Source organism: Pristis pectinata, chromosome 1 (genome assembly GCF_009764475.1).
Source record: "Pristis pectinata isolate sPriPec2 chromosome 1, sPriPec2.1.pri, whole genome shotgun sequence".
NCBI classification, from domain to species: domain Eukaryota; kingdom Metazoa; phylum Chordata; class Chondrichthyes; order Rhinopristiformes; family Pristidae; genus Pristis; species Pristis pectinata.
In genome coordinates, this window is record NC_067405.1 from 50,670,969 (window position 1) to 50,696,094 (window position 25,126).

The following is a 25,126-nucleotide window of genomic DNA, read 5'->3' on the forward strand; positions in this document are numbered from 1 at the left end:
AAGAGAGAAAATGAACAAAAGCTGTAAGGTGAGGGTAGTTAGAGAGTGAGAATCATGTTTGTTAATCACCCTCCACCCAACATAACTTTGTCATCCACATTTTTCAGTTCTAATATAAACCAATAGCAATATAACCAATCATGAGTTATTACTTCAGGAAGTTTATCATTCAGTAGTCCCAAATTACACCAGTTACATTTTCAAATCTTTTGTCAGGAAGCATGGATATATCTGGCATTTATAGATTGAACATTATGCAAAAAGAGAGAGTTATGTTCCCATTAACTTTTTCTCTGTTTTGATTCTCTGGTATTCTGTGTGTCCTTTCATTACCTTTGATGAAGTTATTACCAGAAGGTAAGAATTCAGGTTTGATCTTGATCTGAGGGTGCATTCAAGAATTGCATGTAACAGGGCTTGGTGCATCATAATTACCACGACACAAACAACGCTGAGAAATGGCCCCACCATATATATAGAGCTAAGAGATGGCCAATCACAAAAATCTAAAGCAAATCTAAAGAATTGACAGAGCTAGGAAAGATAAATTAGGGAATCTCACAATTGGGGAAGAAATTGGTATACAATCTCTGAGCAAAAAAATAATCCAACTATTGGGACCAATTTCCAAATGGCATCTCTCTCACATTACAATCCAGCCTCTTCATCAACCCCACAACACTACTCCCTGGGAAATGCCAACCTGATAGATGGTGACATCTGAATGCCGGGGCATCTCTTAGGACATATCTCTTAAGATATGCTTCATAAAAAATGTAATCAGGGAATTATTTACCTGCTTTAAGACCAGGTGGGGCAATACTGGGCAGAGCATTCATTGCATATGATCCCTGTATTTCTTCTGGGTCTACAGAAGTCTAACTACAGGAACTAAGAGAGCACCTAAAAATGTTGTTTGTTTTTGTTCTATTCACTTTAAAGCAAAACTAGTAGTGCCCCTCCTGGCTCAACCTTACTGAGGGTCATTATGGCTTATTGTTCCACATCTCCTGTGTGTCTCCTTACCAGATAAACTGGGATAGGAGACAAACAGACTAACCCACAATTGTTAAGCTCTATTGGGATGTCAGCTGGCAGCTACAGCACACTATTAATGTCTAAATGATGCCAGACACTCTGCTTTAATTGAGCCTTGGGCCTTCCGCTCTGGGTGGACTTTACAAGCCTTTGGCAGAAGACTGAATTCTTAGCCCCAACATTTTTCTGTGTGTTTTGTTTTACAAAAATAGTTATCCAGCTCCCTGTTGGAAAACCAGAAATGTGACTCAATTCACAAGAGCTTTTGTCTGTTTATGTTTTAAAAACATTACACTCATCAAGTCAAGGGACGTTAGTGCTAGGGAAAGAAACCTTTTTCCCATCTCATGATTCAAGTGTCAGCAGCAAACATGTACAGGTCAGACATTTGTGGTAACCTTAAGGGACTAAGACCCCATATGTATATTATATCCTGATACTGAAAATGCCATTATATATGAAATAGCACCATCTATATGCAGAGGGCTACTATTTAATTATAGTAATAAAGATGGCTATTCACATAGCTTGTGCATACTGGATCTTCTCATGGTGAATCAGGAATTTGTGTTGTTTCAGCTTTTATTTGAATCAATTGAATGGTGCCATTGTGATAATTCTGCATCAGATGGATGCAGAATATCCCATTCTCCATATGTCACTTTCCAGTGTTTTGAGTCAATTATGGTGTGTGTTAGATGCATCAAACAAAAAAAAAACATGAAATGCTGGAAGTATTCATCAAGTCAGGCAACATCTATGGAAAAGAGAAACAATTAACTTGGTTGAGTTTAAACATTAACTCTGGTTTTACTCTCTCACTAGAATGCTACCTGGCTTTCTGAATATTTACAGCAGTCTCTATTTTCTTTTATTTTCCAGAACCTGCTGTATTTTGCTTTTGTATTACTGCACCTTATCATCCTAGCCATGATCCAAGTATTGCATCAATGTGAGATTTTTCAGTTTCTCTTTCAAGCCATTCTGCAACCTGCCAATGAAATCTAATGCTGGACTACTGAAACATCTGCTCAGCTCAGCTCCTCCTCATTCATTTCAGAGGCAACTCTTCCTATCCACTGACAAATCCAGGCCATGAATTAACTATGTTCTGTCTTAAGTTTTGTCCCCCTGGTTTGCATGTGATATTTAATTCAGCAATAATGAATTCAGGGGACAGAAGAGCTCCCTACTAAGATAAAGTTCCTTGAAGTTGATTACTTCTCTGATTTGAGAACCTTTTACTGATCCATAGAATCATCAAAAATTTATGACATCGAATGAGACCACTCTGTGCAGCATGTTTGTGCCAGCTGACAAAAAGCAAATTGACCCCACTTACTAGCATTTGGTCCATAGTCCTGCCAGTCCTGGCTCCTCAAGTGCACATCCAAGGACATATTAAATCTTAGGTTGTCTGCCTCTATTGTCAAGCAGTGAGTTCCAGACCCCTACCACTCTTTAAGTGAATACGCTTTCTCTCATATCCTTTCTAAACCTTCCACCAATTGCTTAAAATCTATGTCCCCTGGTTTTTGACCCATCTGCTAAGGGAAATAGCTCCCTCCTAATTGTCTTATCAAGACCCCTCAGTCAAATCAGTTCCAAGGAAAAGAGTCTTATTCTGGTCAATTATTTGTCATTTGTAAAAGTTTCCAGTTGTGGCAATACACTTGTAAATCTCTTCTGCACTGTCTCCAGTGCAATCACCTCCTTCCTACAATCTGGTGACCACTTTACTCACATTGAGGTCTAACGAGCATTATATACAATTCTATCATACCCTCCTTGTTCTTACATTCTATGCCCCAGCTAATAAAGGAAAGCATCCTGCATGCCTTTTGAACCACCTTATTGATCTGTTCTGTTCCTTTGTGAGGATCTGTGGGTAATCCAAGGTTTCGCTGTTTCTCCACACTTCTCAATGCCCTCGCACTTACTGTATAAATTCCCCTGCCTTGCTGCATCTCTCCAACTGTATTACCTCATACTTCTCTATTGTAAATTCCACTTGCCATATTTCTGCCTAATTGACCAGACCATCTACATCTTCCTGCAGGCTAAAGCTTTCCTTCTCCTTGTCAACTGCACTGCCAATTTTTGTATCACCTGCAAACTTCTTTATCATTTCCACTATGTTTCAGTTCAAATCATTCATAAAAACAACATAAAGAAAGGGACCAAGTATTGAGCACTGTGGAACCCAACTGGTATTAGCCTTCCATTCACAAGGACAAACATCAATCATCACCTCTGCTTCCTCTCACTGAGGCAATTTTAGATTCCAGATCTGCTGCTTCAATTGGTAGTTTACTAGGAATACTTCTACTCCAGCTTAAAACTTTCACAATCACTGTCATTTAAGTAAAAATCTCTAGTTTATCAGATTTTGAAATTTTGTGATATAAAAGAAAAATACAGCAGGTTCTGGAAAATAAGAGAAAATAGAGACTGTTGTAAGTATTCAGAAAGCCAGGTAGCATCTAGTGAGAGAGAAACAACAGAGTTAATGTTTCAGCTCAACCTGGCTATTAATTTCAAAATATTACTTGACTTCAGTATAAGAAGGCATCCAAAAAATGCATAAGAGCAGGACATTTAGTGGTAAAAGTTTCCCATCTCTAAACTAAATAATATTTAATAATATAGCTGGAGGCCTTTAATGTAATTTCCAAGAAACTCACAACATACAGAATTTAGTTGTATCTTTACCAAAGATCACCTTTTTTTATGGATGTTAGATATCCAATACACAATTGACTAAAATCGTTGTTTACTGTTAGATTACTTTGGATTAAAGCAGTGCCCTTGGGACTAGCTCTGTGAAAATATTGGTCTTTCAGGAGCCATGGATTTTGTTACTCCACTATTGGGAGTAGTGCTTCCTACTGCCTTCTAACTGGAACTCCCTCCTTAAAAATCTCCTACACTCTTCCTTTAAAACCCACCTTGAAACCAGCATTTTCTGTTTCCACTCCTTAAAATCTATCTCTTTGACCAGTGTTTTGATCACCTGCCCAAATACTTTAATATCTTATGGGCTTCAGTGTCAAATTGCATTTGATAATGCACCCAGGATGTGCTGTGGGATGTTTTGCAATGAGAAATGCAAGTTGTTGTTAACATTAACATCTATTACTGAAGGACGAGGGTGATTTCAACTAGAGTCATGCAACAGAGATAAAATGGGTGCATAAGACCCATTATTGCTGCTGTGTTCTCAGTTTTCCAACAGCTTTGTTGTTGCTTTGTTCCCAATTTCCATAGACCCTTCTGATGAGTGGATGAGGTAACTAGTTAAATCAGATAGAAATACAATGGATGCAGAAACTGTCCTGTTAGCTACCTACTGGTCAGAGACCAGGTACTTTTTACAATAAAACATAGGGGAAAAGGAGAAGAAGTCATCAAAAATTAGCGCAAAAATTAGTTTATGAAGCTAAAAGAAACAGGAGAATAAAATGGACAGTGTTTTTTTAAAGACAGATTAAGATTCTAGGCCACAAGCCATTAGTGAAGAGCCACATTAGTGAAGAGTGTATTAATTAGGCCCAGACAGCAAAATGATCTAGGTTTCCCACAGTCAGATAATTGTTTGGGAACTCAGTGGTTAAACATTATCCCATCCTGTGTACTAATTACACACAATCACTAATTGTGAGAGACTTAGCATCAACTGGTTAAAGATTAAATTTACTAACGTCATCACATCATCAAAGCATATGACTGAAGTGTTATTCCTGGAAAATTAAGCAATAGCCTTGATGGTTCATTAGTAAACTAATCCTTATCCGGTGATCAGAGTCAAGGAAATTAAAATCAACCAACACATCAAGATCTAGTGAAGCATTAGATTCAAATTCCACAAAAATAAAACTTTATAGTGATGCTCTCAGAACACTTTGCACCCAAAGTATGAAATATTTTTGCCCTATGCATCCAGGCACAATTCCACTGTGCTATGTTTGTGATGATTAACAAAGTATTTCAATCTCCATGAAGACAGTCTGTAACTACTTACATTACAGAAAAAACTGTATATAATTGGTTGTAGTGCTTTTATTATATCTACCTTATATATAAGAATATGTAGATAGTTTGTGTAATACTGTACTGTGCAGACTGGAAAGACTGTACATTTGATGTTTGCACTTTACATTTAGCTAATGACAGTGGAGATAATATTTGTGTTGGAACCATTGATTTAATGGAGGTGAAAGTAGTTCTTGTGCAGTATTGGACAGCAGGCAATAACGAATCATCTGTTTGGTTTACACACTGCTCAATTTACTTTATTATTGACTTCAATGAAAAGGAAAAACATTTTTATTGTTTAGATTTGAGATAATCATTTCAGATAATCAAACACTTTCAAACTCAATGTAAAATATCATCATATTATGGCCACTTTTCACTAAATATTGTTTTCAACATTATTAATTAACTCTCTTTCAGTGCACAATGCAAGGTCTAAAATAGCCTTTTTCTCTGGTTGGTTGCACAATGTATTGATCTAGAAAACCATATCATGGGCATTACATGAGTTCCACCACTAATTTGACTCATATGATCTACAGGAAGATTTAAGTAAACCTGATTACTATAGTACCCCATTACATGCCCCTCCAGTTTCCTCATATATGCCATGGCCAATATTACAACCACTATTTGGCAGCATATAAATAATTACAACCACTATTTGGCAATATATAAATAACTCCTACCAATGTTTTCTGCCTGTTGCTGCTTCATAGCTCCACTCAGACTGATTTCTAATTCTACATCATGATTTGATGAGCAAAATCATTTCTCATCACTGTACTGATCTCATACCTTATTGACAGTGCTATCCTACACATTTTTATCTTTTATAACATTTTGGTTAGGCTACACTTGAAGCATTGTGTGCAATTCTGGTTGCCTCATTACTGGAAGGATATGAAAGCTTTGGAAAGGGTACAAAAGAGGTTTATCAGGATGTTGCTTGGATTCGTGGGTATGAGCCACCATGACCAGGTATCACCTCCATCAGTGTCCAAAGGGAAAATATGTTTGTGAACAAGATGGATCCAGGAGATTCGTACCCTTTCTGCTTGTTCCTCCTAGTTTGACAGTCAACTATTCTCTCTCTGCCTGCACACTCTTAAGTTGTGGTGTATCTACCTTCCTAAATGTGCTATCACATAGTTCTCAGCCTCGTGGACATGTTATGGTGACTATAGCTGCTGCTCCAGTTCTGAAACCCTGAGTTAAAGCTGCTGCAGCTGGAAACACTTCCTGTATCTGGTTGTGTAGGTCAGTGGGAGAGTCCACAGTTTCCCACATAAAACAGGATGCAGGATGCACATTCCACTCAGCTGAGTTACCCATTCATTCCTAGCCTTCATGGTTTTAACATATAGATCAGAAATTAGACGGTAGAAATACTCACTAGCTACTCATCAATCAGCTACCTGCCTTCTGCTGTCATCACTTTTGAACTCTGACTTTCAAACCCCTGGCATTGACACAATTAACAATGACATCTTCACAGATTATTGTGGAATGCCCTATGTCTAGATGTTCATATGAATCTGACGCTGGAGTAATAATCAGAAACCTCGAAAGATTTATGTCTGTATTAGTGGCACAATTAGATACAAAATGAGCCTCACACACCTTGAATTGCCAGCTCTTTCCATTTCTCTTTGTTTTGCTGAATTATGTCCATCCAGTTCAACTTAAAGCATTTAAGGTCCACAGTAGACACGGAATACTCTGTGGAACAGCCTCCATCTGATGGAACACTCCTTACACTGTGCCTTCTGGTTGATTCTGGAGTGCTTCCTACTCCGATATTGGTAAGACTTTAACAACACAAAAAGTTATTCATGTTAATTGTTGAGGCATGACAAAGAAAACTTTTAAACCTTAGGTAATTGTTTAACAAAGATGACCAATCCCAGTCTAAATCAGGCCATGTTAAAAGTGGGCTGTGTTTACAATTAGATTCTGTAATGAAAAAAATGTTTAGTCAGTAGAAGGAAATTCTTTTGTTTGGCTTTTGTTTATCTTTTCAATGCCCAGTTATGCTTTGCTTTCTTGGTCTTCTGATTGCTAGTTGTTCTTCCTTGCTTCTTTAGATTTTCACTCGATTTGTACTCTATTTCTTCTCCTGCCTCAAGTACATTCCTTGGGCTAATCCCATGTTTGCACTTGGCTCCCAGCATCCTTAAGGCCATGAAGTTGAGCAGGACATGAACAGTAACCATGTCTTGGGTGGTGGAAACCAAGGCCCAGAACATGGACTCCCCCGATGGCCTACTGATAGTAATGCCTGATTAGACATGTTTGGTGACAGTTGGAATACATTTAACAAATTGACCATCATTTTAAGAATAACTAAAAATAAAATTTAATCAACAATACATTAAACTACTCTTAATTAGTTAAAAGCTAAATATAAAAGAAAAGGAAGCAGAAAACCTATCCTCAACTCATCTGTTAGATGATGTTCAGCAAGCCATTTAAATGAATGGAAACACTCCAGAAACTGAAGGACCGAATACAAAATATATTTAGCTTGTCAGCACAGATCATTCGGGAACTGCCCGTGAACTCAGTGATAAGATGTTCAGGTGCACCCGCTGTACAATGTGTTCAGTATTTGTGTGCCCATTATTTCTTCTACTTTTGCCTTTATTTTTTCCTCTCCTAGAAGTTTTTCAATTCCTTCTCTCTACAACATTTTGTTGTACAGTAATCCAATGGAAATTCTTAAGATTCATACAGCATAGAAGAAATGAGTCTGCACCAGCCATCAAGCATTACATTAATCCCATTTTACTCTCCTACATTTCTATCAACTCCCTCCAGTTTCTACCACTCATCTGCACACCAAAGGCAATTTACAGTGACCAATTAACCTTCCAACCCACATAACTTTGGGACTGTAGCAGAGATCAGGATCAAACCCTGGTTGCTAGAGCTATCATCACTGTACCACCCAGGAACGATGATGACACAATGGTGGTTAATGGACTAGTAACTCAGAGACCTGGATGAACAATCCAAATGTACAAACTTGAAATCAGTCTGTTAAATAATCTGGAGTAATAACCTTAGCAATGGTGATCATGAAACTACTGGATTATCAAAAAAGTCCATCTGGTTCACTAACATTCTTTTTGTGAAGAAGTCTGCCACCATTATCCATTCCAGCATTCAGGTCCACAGCAAAGTGACTAACTCTTACCTGTCCTCCAAAATGGCCCAGCAAGCTCTTCACGTGCGTCATAACCATTAAAATAGTACAATAAAACCAGACAGACCACCCAGTATTGACCTAACAACTGAATTCTGACATGCAAAGTTGCTCTCAAAGTCATAACCTTGCCAAGTCTTGCTTATAGACACCTATGGATTGGTGTTCAAACTGGGAGGACTGGGACACACTCCATTATCTCGTGTGGCACAACCATTATGTTAAATGGGATAGATGGGATTGATCTGGCAGCTCAAAGCTGGGCATTTAGGAAATGCTGATGGTCATCAGAAGCAGTAAAAGTAGCAGAAGTATCACCCATCACAGTCAGTAACCACATGGCCTGGCACATCTCTCACTATACCATTACCATCTAACTGGTATAAAAGAGGAATGCAGAAGAGCATGCTGGGAGTACCTCAAAGTGAGGTGCCAACTTGGTGAAGGTGCAATACGTGTACTAAATATTAAAAGCTGCACTCAGTAGTCAGAGCTACTACTGTGTACTAATCCCACTAAAGATCTCCAGTCTTGCCATATCTAGTCATGAACGGTGGTGGACAATTAAAAAGCTAACAGAAGGAGGAAGCTCCAAGAATATTCCCACCCATCAGTTGTGGTGGGGCCCAACTCATGCATGCTCCAGACAAGGCTGAAGAATTTGCAACCCTGTTCAGCCAGAAGTGCCATGTGAATGAATCATCTCTGCTTACTCCTTCGATCTCCTCCATCACATACACCAGTCTTCAGCTAATTTGATTCACCCCACATGATGCTAAAAACAGCTGAATGTAATAGATACAGCAAAGGCTATGGGAGCAGACTAACATTGCAGCATGGTATTGAAGACCTGCTCCAGTACTAGCACTTCCCCCAACTGAGCTGTTCCGGTACAGTCACAATACTAGTATATACCCAACAGTGTAGAAGATTGGCCTGGTGGGTCCTGGTCTTAAAAAACTGGACAAATCCAGTCTGGCTAAATACCACCCGATCATCAGCAAAGTGATGAAAGGTGTCACTGGCAGTGCTATCAAGTAGCACTTACTCACCAATAGCCTGCTCATCAGTGTCCAATGTCTGTTTTTTCGGGACCACTCTCAATCCTCATTATAGCCTTAGTAAAATCACGGATGAAAGAGCTTGATTCCAGTGGTGAGGTGAAAATGGATGCCCTTGACATCAAAGCAGCATTTGATAAAGTAGAGCATCATGTTCTGATAAAAATTGAAGTCAAAGGGCATCCAGAGGAAAACACTCCGATTGTCAGAGTTATCTATCCCTCACACAAAAGAAGATGGTTGTTGAAGGTTAATCATCCCAACCCCAGGATCCTAGACCCAATGATCTACAGCAGCTTCATCAATAGCTTTGCTTTCACTATCAGATCAGAAATGGGGATGTTTGCTGATAATTGCACTATGTTCAATTCCATTCACAAATCCTCAGCCAGAGGAGTCCATTCCTGCAGGCAGCAAGACCTACATTCAGGCATGGGCTGATGAATGATAAGAAACATTTGCACCACATACAAGCCAGTCAATGGCCATCTCTAATAAAAGAGAAGCTAACATCTGCCTCTTACGTTTATCAATACTGCCATCACCAAGTCCGTCATCAACATCTTGGGGCCACTATTGACTAGAAGCTCAACTGGAGCAGCCACATAAGATCAGAAGCCAGTCTTGAGTCAATTCAATTCATCCCCTAAGATCAGAAGCTGAATATCCTGCAGTGATTGACTCACCTCCTGGCAGCCCATAGCATTTCTGCTCCCTGCAAGGCGCAAGTCAGGACTGTGCTGAAATGCTCTCTTGTTTGAATGAGCCCAGCTCCAGAAACATTCAAGTAACTTAATACCATCCAGGACAAAGAAGCTGGTTTGATTGGTATTTTATCCACCACTTCAAATTTTCCTTTTCTCTAATACCTAAGCATGTGGCTACAGTGTGTACCATTTTCAAAATGCATTCTGGTTGCCTACACAGATTACTCCAACAGCATCACCCAAACACACAACCTCTACCAGCAGGAAGGACAGCAAGTATATAGGAACATAACTACTTGCAGGCTTCCTTTCAAGCCTTCACATCTTCCTGACTTGGAAATTTATCACCAATCCTTCATCATCATTGTGTCCAAATCTTGGAACTCCCACCCAACAGCACCACATGGTACCAGAAGGACAATAGAGGCCCACAGCCACCTTCTCAAGGTGATTAGGGGCAGATAATAAATGCACACCATGTCATTAATGCCTGCGGCCTGAAAAATGAATCAATAACATGTTTACAATGTTTCCTATTCTGTATTTCATGCTTATATTAATTTGTCAATTGGCATATTTCTCTGTTTTCTCTTTTCTTAAACATTTGGATAAACTTTCAGCTCCAGTCACAGATGCAGTGATTTTAGTGATCGGCACAGATTTGTCGTCTGAAGCTCATCAGTGTCAATTGTCAGGGACAGTAGAATGAATATCTAGAGTGACACAGACTAAGGTCAATGGACTGGATCTTGCCAGTTCTGAGCCAAACTGCCAACATTTAACCCATCTAAATGTTGGTGCATTTCAGGGCTGTACATATTTACATGAAATGTATATTAATGTCTTGAAATGACTGACAGATTTAAAAAGTCAGTTCACTTTGCTAGTGGGCTCTATATGGACTCCAATGATGAAACATGAGCTCACTGAGATTCCTTGCAGTTTTGCTGAGGACCATGCTCTCAGGTTCTGTGCCAGCTCAGGCCTGGCACTGTTATGGTAAACCCCTTGATTTGGGATATGTTAACAGTGGTGACTTGGACTGTAGCACTGAGAGAATAAGCAGGTCCCAAATGGCCACAAGGAAGGTGGGAACAGGAAAATGAAAGGAATTTGGCTAAAAAATTAAAACTCAGAAACATAGCACTTAAGTTTTCAAAACAACATATACTGGACCTTTGCCCAATAGCTGCCAACCATTCATTAACCCTTTATTCTAATGATCTTCTGATTGTTTATTGTTGCTAAAACTTTCAGAAAAATATCTAAAAAAGGGCATTAGGTTTTAAAATTTATCAACTTTCCGCTAAAGTTTTTACTAGTATGAAACGTTTTGGAATATATTTAAAGATATGTAGAAGCTTAAAACCACTGCAGAGGGCTTTTAAAATAGCAGATAGACTTAGTAAGGCACCTGTCATTTTTTGTGGTCAGGGCTTGGTCCCAGGCAGCCCACAATATTGCTCATATTTGTCACTGGATTCTGCATGGCACAGGACTTTGCCAAATACTGCAAGGGCCAACATTGGAAACAAGCTGGATCACGTGGACTTGCACCAGGCAGTTGCAAGATATCAATGTAAAACGGTGCAGGCCTGTATCAGTAAGATTCATCCTCCCAATGTTAACTGCTCCTTCAGGACTGGGCTTCAAACAAGCCCTAGAAGCAGGGAAAGGATCAAGAGAAGTGGTGGTGGTGGCGCAGTAAAGCTGAGGATTGGTATCATACAGGTAGAAACAGATAAGTGTGTTCAGATGATGTTGCCTGCAGGTGAAAAATAAGAACAGGCCAAAAGTAGATACAACAGATATTATAGCGTGGGAAAACGACAACTGAGGATTCCTGCCATGATTGCATTGATTAGAATAGAACTAGGCAAATGCAGTCCCAGCCAGCTGGATGATGTTGGAGGGAAGCTGGAAGAAGAGGACATGGGCAATCGAGAAAGGCTGCCAACAAATAAAGAGGGGTAGATTACCTTTGTCACATACCGAATATTATTCATGATTTGAAAACAGTTATTTTGATTAGGTGACGGGGACAGAAACCAGACTGAAGGAATTAAAACATCGAGTTTGGAGAGAGGCAGGGCTGGATTTGTGAGGTGACAGGAAGTTCAAGGACTTTGGGAGCTGAGAACTGAATCAGTAATTTGCAAGGATACAGGGGCTTGAGATCAGAGTTGATGGTGAGAGATATGAAGAAAAAAGTACAGTCCCTGAAATGATCATTAAAATAGCAGCTAAGCTGGGAAGCTGGATAGTAAGCAGTTTCTGGAGTGGGATGGTGAAAGCTGATTCACTGGTATATATAATAAGGACAGCATTGGAAAGGGCAAATGTGAGCGAGAAGGCAATTGGTACATCAGCACCCAGTGAGAAGATCAATGACATATGGATGGTACAGCTCAGGTAACTGATCATGAGAAGACAGGAACAAAAGTTCTGATGGCGCTTTTGGAGGATGCCAAGAGAAGCAAACCATAGGTTAATCTGAAAGAGAGTCAAGTGTTGCACGTGGAAAGTAGGAATGTGCTAAAGGGTCGGCATTGGAATTGAAATTCAGCATACCATCTATGGAGGGAGGGAGGGAGAGAGAGAGAGAGAGAGGAGGGAGAGAAAGAGAAGGAGGGAGAGAGAGGGAAAGAGGAGGGAAAGGAGGAGAGAGAGAAAGGGAGAGGAAGAGGGAGAGGGGGAGAGAGAGAGAGAGTTAATGTTTCAAGTCGATGTCCTTTCGTCAGAACAGATGGGAAGTGGCAGTTTAAACTGGCAATTAATTTGAACTAGGGCCAAAATGTCCTCACTATTAAAGCCAGAGGGACTTATTGCAAGGAGATTGGGGAGATTGGGTAAGGAATAGTGTTGGGTGGTCAGGGATAAAGGTACACAGGAGATAGCTCCCCAGACAGTTGACCACCCACTTTATTTCTGGGTCATGTACAATGAATGTTTCTCTGTACAGGTCATCCAGGGACAGTCAAGCATCTTTCCCACAATGTCTGGAGTTAAAAAGATGACTGAAATGGTGATCAGCCAAGGGTCTGCTGCAATCTCTCAGCTCAGCTCTGTCTTTGTGACTGTTGACTAAGTCATGAGTGCACTCTAATCTGCCAGCTCTTTCTCTGGTCTCTCTGGCAAGACGTGACTCTGCTCCTGTGATCTGCCAAGCTCTGACCTTTGTCATCTATGTGCATTATACCCCATCTGCTCTTAGTGTTTCCTGACTGTCCCAGTGATCCCTTCCTCTCCATCTGCCAACTCTATTGTGCTCTGTTTCCCATCTGTTTTGAAATCTCCTGAGAATCTGTCTGTTTTTGTCTCGAACCATATAAGGCTCAATCGCTCTTCTTGTCTCTGTGTCCTGAACAATTGTATTCTTAGCAAAACTGAAAACATAAAGCTCTACCAACCTTTCATTATGTGTATTTGGATGAGTTAGAGGAAATTTAAATATCTTTCACAAATGACAATACAATTCCAGGCGTTAAAACCAGGAAAAACATGTATTAGGCAGTTCTAAAATTCAATGCAGAAATTTATCAAACGAACTGTAATATTAAGGCTGGAAATATTGCATTATAAATCTGGGAAACTCCACAATGCAACACTAGATGGTGCTGCATCATAAATTAAAGAAAAACCCTCAAAATCCTATGGAAAGTTGAAAATGTCAGGGGTCAAATTTTACATTTTAACCTCCTATGGTTATGTCTATCAAGAAAGCATAATACCAAAAGGCACATTGTTGCACCTCAATTACGCCTGTTACTTATAATTAACAGCAAAAAGAAACAAAAGCAAGCATTTGTGAAAATCTTGCTCAGTTCAAACTTCATACATGTTTGGAAACTTATATTAACCTATGTAATTAGCCAACAATGAGAGTATTATTTGATTACAAAAACACTGCAACTATTCAATACCCATATTCAAACAACTTAAAAATCAAGACTCTGAATAAGGGAAAGATGAACATCCCTGAAAGTTTAAGAATGACAATGAAATGGCAACATTGTATATATTAGAAAGCTGAGCTTTGCAGACTGGAGATTTGACCCATCATCTCTGTTGAGATAATTAATCTGTGAGTTTGTACTACTATTACTTTCAGACTAGAGAGAGACTAAAAAGGTCAACATTGGCTATTCAGGTAACTCTGCTGAACTCTGCATGTGTTGATGCCTGGTTGAAAGATGATGTTTACTGTCAATAACCTCCTGGAAATTGCTGTAGAAGTTCACACATGAAAACAACTTAAATAGTGGGGTAGATGATGCTGCCAGTTATAGATCAGCTACATTGGCAAGAATGAGTAGAGGTTAAATTGGGAAACCCCAGGAAAATGAACCTGCACGATCATTGCAAGCAAGTTAAAAGTCACATTCACACTGCCTGCTTTTCTAAATGACGGCTACATGCAACTACACACGTTGTGGTCTTCACTGGCTGCATGTTTTAGCAGAGTGCCTGATATTATAAGTTCCCGCCACTACATAAAGCCAAACATGAAAATTAAAAAAAAACCTGCAGATGCTGGAAATCTGAAAAAAGTGCTGGATACACTAGGCTCATTAGGCAGCATCCCTGGAAAGGGAAATAGAGTTAATATTACAAATTCTGTTTTTATTATTTAAAGCCACCACACATTTCCTGAAGAGAAGCTGCACTATGATTGGAATAGGTACTAGGAATATTTTCATAAGTTCAGCACAGGAGACCACAAAGACCTCTGTTTCAGAACACCACTGGAAATCTTTGTGGGAAAGGCAAAACTGAGGGGAAACGTCCTGCATTCTTGAGGTAGGGGAAGGCATTGAAGAAGACATAGCCCCACCCCATCCCAGACCAATGTTACAAGGTAGCGGAAAGAGAAAACAGTGGGGGTCAATGCCACGGGTTTATAGTCAATTTCTACCACTGCATGCTTAACCCCACCACTCATACTCTTTCTCAACTTTACATGCTGTTGCAAGCATCCCACCACATTGTATAGCTTGTACTTATTAAGAGCTATTCAAATGACAGCACATGACAGTGGCTTTATACTCAATGACTCATCTTCTCTTGAAGGAGAAGATGAAATAGGATTTAGTAGGAATTAACCAGAATGGGTTAGGTGCATCTTCATATTTTCTCCCTTTGAAGGAGACTGTGCTAATCATGCAGGGAACAGGGGTCATTGATGCAGCGGCCACAGATGTTGCATGAGTTTTTAAGGATAGAACAAAGAAGGTGTATATATGAGTCACCAGGCCTTTTTCCACAGGAGAAGGTGGTGGGTTGGGGGGGAGATAGTGGATGGCTGGTGGGGGTGGGGGGGGGGGAGTGGGAATGTGGGGAAAGGTTCATGCAAGTGCCTGGAGGACAAGGTTGCAAGGTCACACAGGGGCTCTGCTGCAGAGAACTCTGACAGACAAAGCCACAGAAGACTGCTTGGTGTATTGGAAAGCCAGTCTGAAATAGAGCAGAGAATGTCTAGAAATATAAGGAATCCATCACCAAGTTGCCACAGGAGTTTACACAGAGCCACAAATTCATAATGAGCTATGGTAAGCCTAGCTACATTAAAGCTGGATAAATCCAGGTGGGATGCAACTAGGTGGCTGAGGGAAAAGGGGAGGAAGTTGTGCAGGCCCTGACCATAAACTTTCAAACATTGTACAGATGCAGGGGTAGTGCCTGAGACTGGAAAATTGCAAACATTGCCTCATTGTTCAAAAAAGAGTGTAGTGATAGACCTAGTAACTACAGACCAGTCAGTTTAACTTCAGTGATGGGGAAAGTTCTAGACATAATGATCAGCGACAAAGCTAGCAGGCACTTGGACAAAGACAGATTGATAAGAGAAACCCAATCCAGATTTGCTAAAGGCAATTATGTTTTACTAACTTGATAGACATTTTGGTGAGGTAACAGAGGGGGTCAATGAAGGAAATACAGTTGATATATGATATAAATGAATCTTCCAAAAGCCATTTGATAGGGTGCCACAGATTAGTCATCATAGAATCATAGAACAGTACAGCACAATACAGGCCCTTTGGCCCACATTGTTGTGCCGATCTTTAAACCTCGCCTAAGACTATCTAAGCCCTTCCTACCACATATCCCTCTATTTTAAATTCCTCCATATGCTTATCCAGCAATCTCTTGAATTTGACCAATGTATCTGCCTCCACCACCGCCCCAGGCAGCACACTCCACGCCCCCAACCACTCTCTAAGTAAAAAACCTTCCTCTGATTTCTCCCTTGAACTTCCCACCCATTACTTTAAGGCCATGCCCTCTTGTATTGAGCATTAGTGCCCTGGGAAAGAGGCGCTGGCTGTCTACTCTATCTATTCCTCTTAATATTTTGTATACCTCTATCATGTCTCCTCTCATCCTCCTTCTCTCCAAAGATTAAAGCCCTAGCACCCTTAGTCTTTCCTCATAATGCATACTCTCTAAACCAGGCAGCATCCTGGTAAATCTCCTCTGCACCCTTTCCAATGCTTCCACATCCTTCCTATAATGAGGTGACCAGAATTGGACACAGTTCTCTCAGTGTGGTCTAACCAGAGTTTTGTAGAGCTGCATCATTACTTCACGGCTCTTAAACTCGATCCCACGACTTATGAATGCTAACATCCCATAAGCTTTCTTAACAACCCTATCCACCTGTGAGGCAACTTTCAGGGATCTGTGGATATGAACCCCCAGATCCCTCTGCCCCTCCACACTACCCAGAATCCTGTCATTAACTTTGTATTCCGCCTTGGAGTTTGTCTTTCCAAAGTGTACCACCTCACACCTCTCCGGATTGAACTCCATCTGCCACTTCTCAGCGCAGCTCTGCATCCTATCAATGTCCCTCTGCAATCTTCGACAATCCTCTACACTATCCACAACACCACCAACCTTTGGGTCATCTGCAAATTTGCCAATCCACCCTTCTACCCTCTCATCTAAGTCATTAATAAAAATCATGAAAAGCACAGGTCCGGATCCGATCCTTGTGGGACACTGCTGGTCACAGCCCTCCAATCTGAATGCACTCCCTTCACCACAACCCTCTGCTTTCTACCGGCAAGCCAATTCTGAATCCACACGGCCAAGCTTCCCTGGATCCCATGCCCTCTGACCTTCTGATGAAGCCTACCATGTGGAACCTTGTCATCGGGCTTGAAGGCCATGGAATTAAAGGGCATAGAGAGAAAACTGGCTAAGTCACAAGAAACAGGGAGTAGCAGTGGAAGGTTGTGTTTTGGATTAGAGAGAAGTGTACAGTGGTGTTACCCATGGGTTGGTACTACCACCAATGCTTTACTTAATATATATTAATGATTTGGATTGGGGTGCACAGGACACAATTGGAGGTGTATTGTGAGGAGATTAGTGAAGGGCTATTGCAAAGCAGCTGCAATGTGTACTACCTGCAAAGTCACTGCATAGGCTTCTCTGCCACAAACTCCCAAACCCACCACCTCAACTGCCAAGAAGGTCAAGGGCAACGGGCACAGGTGAACACCACCACCTGCAGCTTTCCGTCCAAGTTAAGGGCTGGTCCTTCATTGCCACTGGATCCTAATCCTGGAGCTCCCTGCCCATCAGTTCTGTGGGAGTACCTTCAAAGAAAGACTGTAGCAGTTCAAGGTGACAAATCACAACCATCTTTTCAATGGCAATTAGAGATGGGCAATGAATTCCAGAAATAACCAGATCTTGAAAAAAGTAAGGAAAGAAGACCTTAAGGAGATATTGACAGGTTGGTGGAACAGCCGGTTGAGTGCCAGATGAAGTTTAAGGCTGGCAGATGTGAAGTGTTCTATTTTGGTACGAAGAATGAGTGGAGACAACGTAAGAAAAGGACACATTTCTAAAAGGGGTACAAGAATAGAGAGATCCAGGGGCAAGTGTGCATAAATCATTGAATATGGCAGGACTAGTTAAGGATGTGGTTTAAGAAGTATATACAGTAGGATACTGGGCTTTATAAACAGAGGCAGAGAGTGCAAGAGCAAAGAAGTTATAACGAACCTTAATAAAACATTGGTTCAGTCACCACTGGAGTATTGTGTCTGGTGATGGGTGTCACGCTTTGAGAATGATCGGAAGGCTTTGGAAAGGGTGCAGAGAGATTTACTAAAATGATTCCAGGGTTGAGGGTCTTTAGTTCTGTGGACAGACTGGAGAAGCTTGGGTTGTTCTCAGAACAGTGGAGGTTGTAAGTAAGTCTGATAAAGATATTCAAAATCATGAAGGATACAGATAAAGCTGATAGGGAGAAACTGTTCTCATTGGCAGGGGAGTGAAGAACTAACTAGTGGATAAAGAATGAAGGTGATTGACTAAAGAATCAAAGGTGACATGAAGAAACATTCTTGTGTACAGTGAGCAGATAGGGTCTGGAATGCACTGCCAAGATATAGTCGTAGAAGCAGATTCAAATATAGCCTTTAATAGGGAGCAGGATAAGTCTTTGAAAATAAATTATATGCAGGACATTGCAAGAGGGCAGGGGAGTGGGACCAGCTTACTTAATCTTGTACAGAGCTGGGACATAATTGTTTGAATGAATGAATGATTGCCTCAGAGTTGTGCTTTAGAGATTATTGCCAGCATAAGTGGGTACCATGATCAACATAACTGCGGAAACAACTATATTGCCTGTGTCATTCTGTCTAATAGCTAGTGTCTCAGCTTTTTCTGTCGTGTGTGCATCTTCCACCAGAGTTCGGGGTGCCACAGTGGAAGCTCAGATCACTGTTTTCAAATGCAGACTGTTACCATTGTGGCGTTGACTATCAGTGTTCAAAGTGACTTCCAGCATTTCACAACCCACCAGCATTATGTCCTTCAGCAGATTACTAGGATTACTGAATCGCTGGACCAAGAAAATGATAACAGCCCAATGGCAGCATCTGTCCTATCACACTTGCTGCTCTGCAGAGTCCTCCACAAGATCAAGTGGGATACTTGTGCAAATTCCCTTACTTACAGGGTTCTGCCATTTCTCCCATGGTTTCTTCAAAGAAATTGGTCAAAGGAAGAAATGGAAAATGAAAAAAATATATAATAATAAATGGTAAACAATAATGTCAAATTTAACCATCAACTTGACTGCATTGCATGAGTCCTGCTTCTCAGTTAAAAGTTCTGTATTTTCTCCCCGCACTTCATGAGACATAATCTAGTTTGACTCTTCAATGCAGTATTGAGGGAGGACTGCACTGTTGTCTGCACTGTCCAGACACTTTTCTTATTCCTTTTCAAATAAGGGCAATAGGAAAATTTAATTAAAATTAATTTAATTAAAAATAAAGCACTAAAGCACTTCTGGTATCTTGGCCAGAATTTCTCTCTCATCCAACACCACCGGTGAGCAGATTAGCCCGACACTATTACAGCGCCAGCGATCGGGGTTCAATACCCGTCGCTGTCTGTAAGGAGTTTGTATGTTCTCCCGTGTCTGCGTGGGTTTCCTCCAGGTGCTCTGGTTTCCTCCCACATTCTAAAGACGTACAGGTAGGTTAATTTGGGTTTAAAATGGGCGGCACAGACTCGTTGGGCTGGAAGGGCCTGTTACCACGCTGTAAATAAAATTTAAAAAAAATTCCTTTTCTTGTAGGCACTATTTTGGCCTATACAAATCTGCTTTATAGCAAAACATTGGTAGTGGAGTGCTTTGGCACAGTCGGAGGATAAAGGGCATTATAGAATTCAACTGAACTTTTTCCTTCTATTCTGGAGTATATTTCATTCCTCCCTGGGATATTTCTTGCATTTGTGAAATAAAACAAATAATGTAATACTACCTGTGCTGTCACCTCCAATGATTGCAGCACCACTGACTAAACTCTAAAGGCTGTAGTTCAGAGCAGATGCAACATTCTTTAAAATGGAATATGAATTTTCACTTTGTAATGCATGAACTATTTTAAATCCCAAGTCTTTCCACAGAGTTAAATGAATATCAAAACAACACCTGTGTGACACTCTTTAACAACTCAATGAGATTCTGGTGAGTCACAGCAGAGTCATGAAGCAATTATCATCATGAATGCATAAGGAGGAATTTTTCCCACGATGCACAACATAAATCAGTATCAAGCACTGAAAATAACTGTCAGCAGTTGGTGAAATTGGTATTTACATTTTGCATTTAAAAATTCCTGTTTGGTTTTCTTGCCAGCCTGTTCAGTTTCTGTCCTTTAGTTTAGTCTGTGCAAGATTCCTATGACCTGAGAAAGTGAGCATGCATGTGAAATTGCCCATACAATATTCCACCCAACCAATGCAAAGTACATGAGAGTAGTAAGGCTAAAATCACCCTTTTATGTCTTCAAATGTTATTAGCCCAGATCTTCTGGAAATATTGGCATTTTTTCATGTTATTACTGAAGTTTCCCACATAAATGTCTCCAATTTTGGAATTTCTGTGTGAGGGTACAAGTCTCAAAATGGTCATCAGCTGGTCATGGATATTTTTCCAATTGTTGGTCTCCTCGAATAACAATTTCACATCAATGGAACTGTTTAAACAACCTGCAGCAGGAATAAATTCCCCATTCATTTCAATAGAGGGAACAGTCTGAATAAATATAACAATAATTTTGTTTTAAACATTTAAATAAATTCAAAAACATTTAAGTGTTTTTCTTTACTTAGTAATTGTTTTTAACAATTTAGTCAGCTTTTATTAGATTTTATGTGTAGCTATATATTTCTGCATTCAAAATCTCTAACAAATTTGACAGCTGACTAAGCTGGCAGAATGCCTCTGAGTGGGTGGAACTTGTTCTGTCCTGCTCCCCTATCATCATGCAATGGCATTAATGGTGTAAAGAATTTGTCCCTGTGCAGGATGGAATTGCAATGGATGGAGCCAGTTTCTTTCCCCGCATTCATACTGAGCTAACTCCAAGTCTTTTTCATTGGCCAGTGGTGTGTGCACTTGCCTCATCACTGACTACAAATATTGGACCAATGTTTCTTAACCCCTAAATGACTGAGGTTGGAAACTCTCAAATGGGAACATTAACCAACATCATACCGGTGTGGTCAGAGCATTAGAGCAGAGCTGCCATGCTCCTTAGGTTGTCTCTAAGGATCAGATTTTACTTTCCGTCAAAAGAACTCCACCTCTGCCTTCAATACCATAATTCAATGCCCTGCAGCTCAGCCTTCAATACTATAATTCCAAGCAAACTCATCTTCAAATTCCTAGACCTGAGACTCAACACCTCCCCTTGCAACTAAACTCTTGACTTCCTGACCAGCAGACCATAATCAGTAAGGATAGGCAGTAACACCTCCGCCATGATTATCCTCAACACTGGTGCCTCACAAGGCTGCGTCCTCAGCTCCCTACTCTACTCCCTATACACTTACGACTGTGTGGCCAGATTCTGCTCTAACTCCATCTACAGGTTTGCAGATGACACCTACTTAGTGGGCTGAATCTCAAAAAGCAATGAGTTGGAGTACAGGAAGGATATTGAGAGCTTAGTGGCATGATGTCAGCAAAACAAAAGAGCTGGTCATTGGCTTCAGGAATTGAGGTGGTGCACACGCTCCTGTTTACATTAATAGTGTTGGGTGAAGGTGGTTGACAGCTTCAACCACGGTCTAAACATCACCAATAGCCTGTCCTGGTCCAACCACGTAGATGCCATGGCCAAGGAAGTGCACCAGCACCTCTTCTTCCTCAGGAGGCAAAGGTAATTCAGCATGTCCTATCTATCCTTGCCAATTTTTATAGATGCACCATAGAAAGCATCCTATCTAGAGGCATCACGGCTTGGTATGGCAACTGCTCTGCCCGAGACCACAAGAAACTGCAGAGAGTTGTGGATACAGCCCAGCACATCACGGAAACCAGCCTCCTCTCCATGGACTCTGTCTATACTCTCATTGCCTTGGTAAAGCAGCCAACATAATCAAAGGCCCCTCCCACCTTGGACATTCTCTCTTCTCCCCCTTCCCATCAAGCAGAAGATACAAAAGCCTGAAAGCATGTACCGCCAGGCTCAAGGGCAGCTTCTATCCTGTTGTTATAAAATTATTGAACTGACCTCTTGTATGATAAGATGGACTGTTAACCTCAGAATCTATGGCCTTGCACCTTATTGTCTGCCTGCACTGCACTTTCTCTGTAACTGTAACACTATATTTTGCATTCTGTTATTGCTTTTCTCTTATAGTATCTCAATGTACTGATGTGATGAAATGATCTGCATGGATGGCATGCAAAACAAAGTTTTTCACTGTATCTCTGTACATGTGACAATAATAAACCTATTATCAATTGCAAGTTACAGTGGCAGGAATATATACAGAAAGGCAAGGTAGTGTTTTATCCAGAAGTTTGGGACCTCAAAGGGCTTTACAGCCAATGAAGTGCTTCTTGAATTGCAAGTCTGCTTTAACACTGGAAACACAGCAAGTGACATGTACAGCAAGAGCACACAAACAACAATAAGATCATCACCAGATCACTTTTCGTGATATTGACTGAAGGATTAATGCTAGGACATCAATGCAATCTACCTGCTTCTCTTTAAAACAAAGGCACAGAATGGGGCATCATTGTAACACCTCCACTGAAAGATGGCCTCTTCAGCAGTGCAGTACTCCCTTAGTATTGTACTAGAGTATTCAGGCAGCTTGGTGGAAGTTGGCATGAGGGTGTCGGGGGTTGGCGGGGATTGTGGGGTTGATATTGGGCATGGGGAAGCCCTACAAATATGACTGCAAAAGCTTCCATCAACAAGAGGGGGGCAGAACACCTTTTGTATTGTTAATGTTAGTAGAAATCTGTTGACAGATTGATCTCAACCTGGGGACCTTAGGACATTAGTGAGTGAGCAGAACACTTAGACAGACATTTGCCTTTGAACCTGTGAGTCCCACTTTGCTTTTAAATCAGATGCAATTTCACCTGTATGGAAAGGGAGAAAATAGGAACAGGAGTAGGCATTCAGCCCTTCAAGCCTGCTTTGCCATTCAGTAATTATAGCTGATCCTCTATGTCATGAACATACCTCTTGTACGATAAAGAGGAACTTCTTGACCTCACAATCTACCTGGTTATGACCTCGCACCTTATTGTCTATCTGCAATGCACTTTCTCTGTAATTGTTACACTACATTCTGCATTCTGTTATTGCTTTTCCCTTGTACTACCTCAATGTACTTCTGTTTTGAAATGATCTGTATGGACGGCATGCAAAACAAAGTTTCTCATTGTATCTTGGTACATGTGATGATAATAAACCAATTACCAATAAGAAGGCATAAACTTATGGTCACTATCAGCAGGAATAGGTGGGTGATTCTGTTTATCAGTGCAACAATATCATGATTTGCAAGCTTAACATGATGCTCAAAATAAAAACCAATCTCAATCAAATAAATTTGGGACTCTTCCAGCTTTAAATTTTCGCTACAATTATTGTTGGACATCTACCATACAGATCAGCAATAACCACATCAAAGAGAAAGTGGCTGGTATTCACACTGCAACTAAGTTTTACAAATTTCTACATCCTGATTTAAAATGTTGTCACTTAAAAGCACAAACAATAATAAGTACCTAAAATCTTGTTTAAAAATGTTATACAAACCTTTGCCGTTGAAAGTCAGTCTCAGGTTGAGAAGCTTCCTCTATAAGAGGTGTTATTATTTTTTCTGCGATATCTGTCAGAACAGAGAAGGTTGGTTCCACAATAAAATCAATAAAACCTGGTGGAAACAAAAGTTCAGTATTACCAATAGCTCAGAGCTAGATAAACAGTTCCTCAAATATAAACTGAAATTTACACAGCCTTGTCTGCTCTTGGATGCCATGACTCACTAAATCCACAGTCAGATGCTGAAGGACAATGTGACCTTTAAATTTCCTCATAGTATGAAGCAGTCAGAAATATGGAAGTTAAGCTTTGTTAAAACTGACCAAAGATATTTGGAACATTTGGTTTGAGTATTAACAATTGAGATTTTACAGAATTGTATCATTGTTGCAATGCATGCTCATGCATAATAATATGAATGGTTATGACAGCTTGAAGGGCATAGGATACAATTGGCTTCTGCTCGTCTGTTTCAGTAATTCTTAGGGTTTATTTACTTGTCATCCGGGATGTATTAAAAAGAATTACAGATAATGTATAATTTTCTGGCAGATTACTAGATAGGTTTAAAGTAAGGTATTGTTTGGTATGGTGTTTTTTTAAAATACCTTTTTCTATTCTGGATCGCAATAATTTCTTGACTTTTTAACATCTTTACTACAAGAGAGAAATTCTGTAACACATTGATAATATGATGTTTATTATAGTCACATGACTACTGTAAATTATTAAGAATGCTGATATCCAATAATTAATGCTGATTTTGTTCTTGGATGTTCTTCCACAGCTGTCTCAATGAGGTTATTTTGTCTGGTTTCATTAGTGGTGGTTGCTGAAATATTACATGGCTATCTCCCAAGTTGGCTTCACTGTGCATCCATAACCTGCTCTGGATCTGCAAAGGAAGCCCACAGTAAATAGATTCTTGGGGAACAGAGGCCAGAAAGCTCTGTGACTACTACTTAAGGGGCTGAAAGTTTCGCATTGAGCATATTGGTAGACAGACTATTTTATTGCACGAAAATTAAAGGTGTTTGAAAAACATCTTAGTGGCTCCTTCCTTTTCACATACTACATTGCAGGTTAACATCTGGGAATGCCCAGAGTATCCTTTGCACAGGAGAAATATACTGTACATTCATCTCAATGAATTAATGCCATGAACAAGACTCAAGGATAAGGGATAAAAATAAGTTCAAAGTAGCGTCAGAAAGAATGCTAAGGTAAGACGAGGCAGCCTTTCCTTGTACCAAGCAGACAGGTACAGTATGGACTTCACAACCCATTTCACCTTGATTGACACTGATTGCTAATCTCTTAATGATACAACTCTTTCCAAGCCTCATCTGCATGGCCAAACTACTGGACAGGCTTTATTACTGCCACTTTAAACCAAATGTTATCGCATTTACATCTGGAAAATAAGTACATGGGACTATGATATTGTGGCTCTTACAGAGACTT

General features: G+C 40.3%; 1 protein-coding gene across 4 annotated transcripts in view; it reads right to left on the reverse strand.

Annotated features, from left to right (window-relative positions):
* The window catches only part of pde1a (phosphodiesterase 1A, calmodulin-dependent), a 411,318-nt gene that overhangs the window by 18,952 nt on the left and 367,240 nt on the right, over positions 1–25,126 (reverse strand). For all 4 annotated transcript variants that reach the window (XM_052023509.1, XM_052023506.1, XM_052023516.1 and 1 more), the window contains 2 exons: positions 23,657–23,774; positions 6,697–6,884 (listed from right to left, as the gene is read on the reverse strand). In XM_052023509.1, the coding sequence (XP_051879469.1) occupies positions 6,697–6,884; positions 23,657–23,774 (306 nt within the window). The remainder of the gene's footprint in view (positions 1–6,696; positions 6,885–23,656; positions 23,775–25,126) is intronic.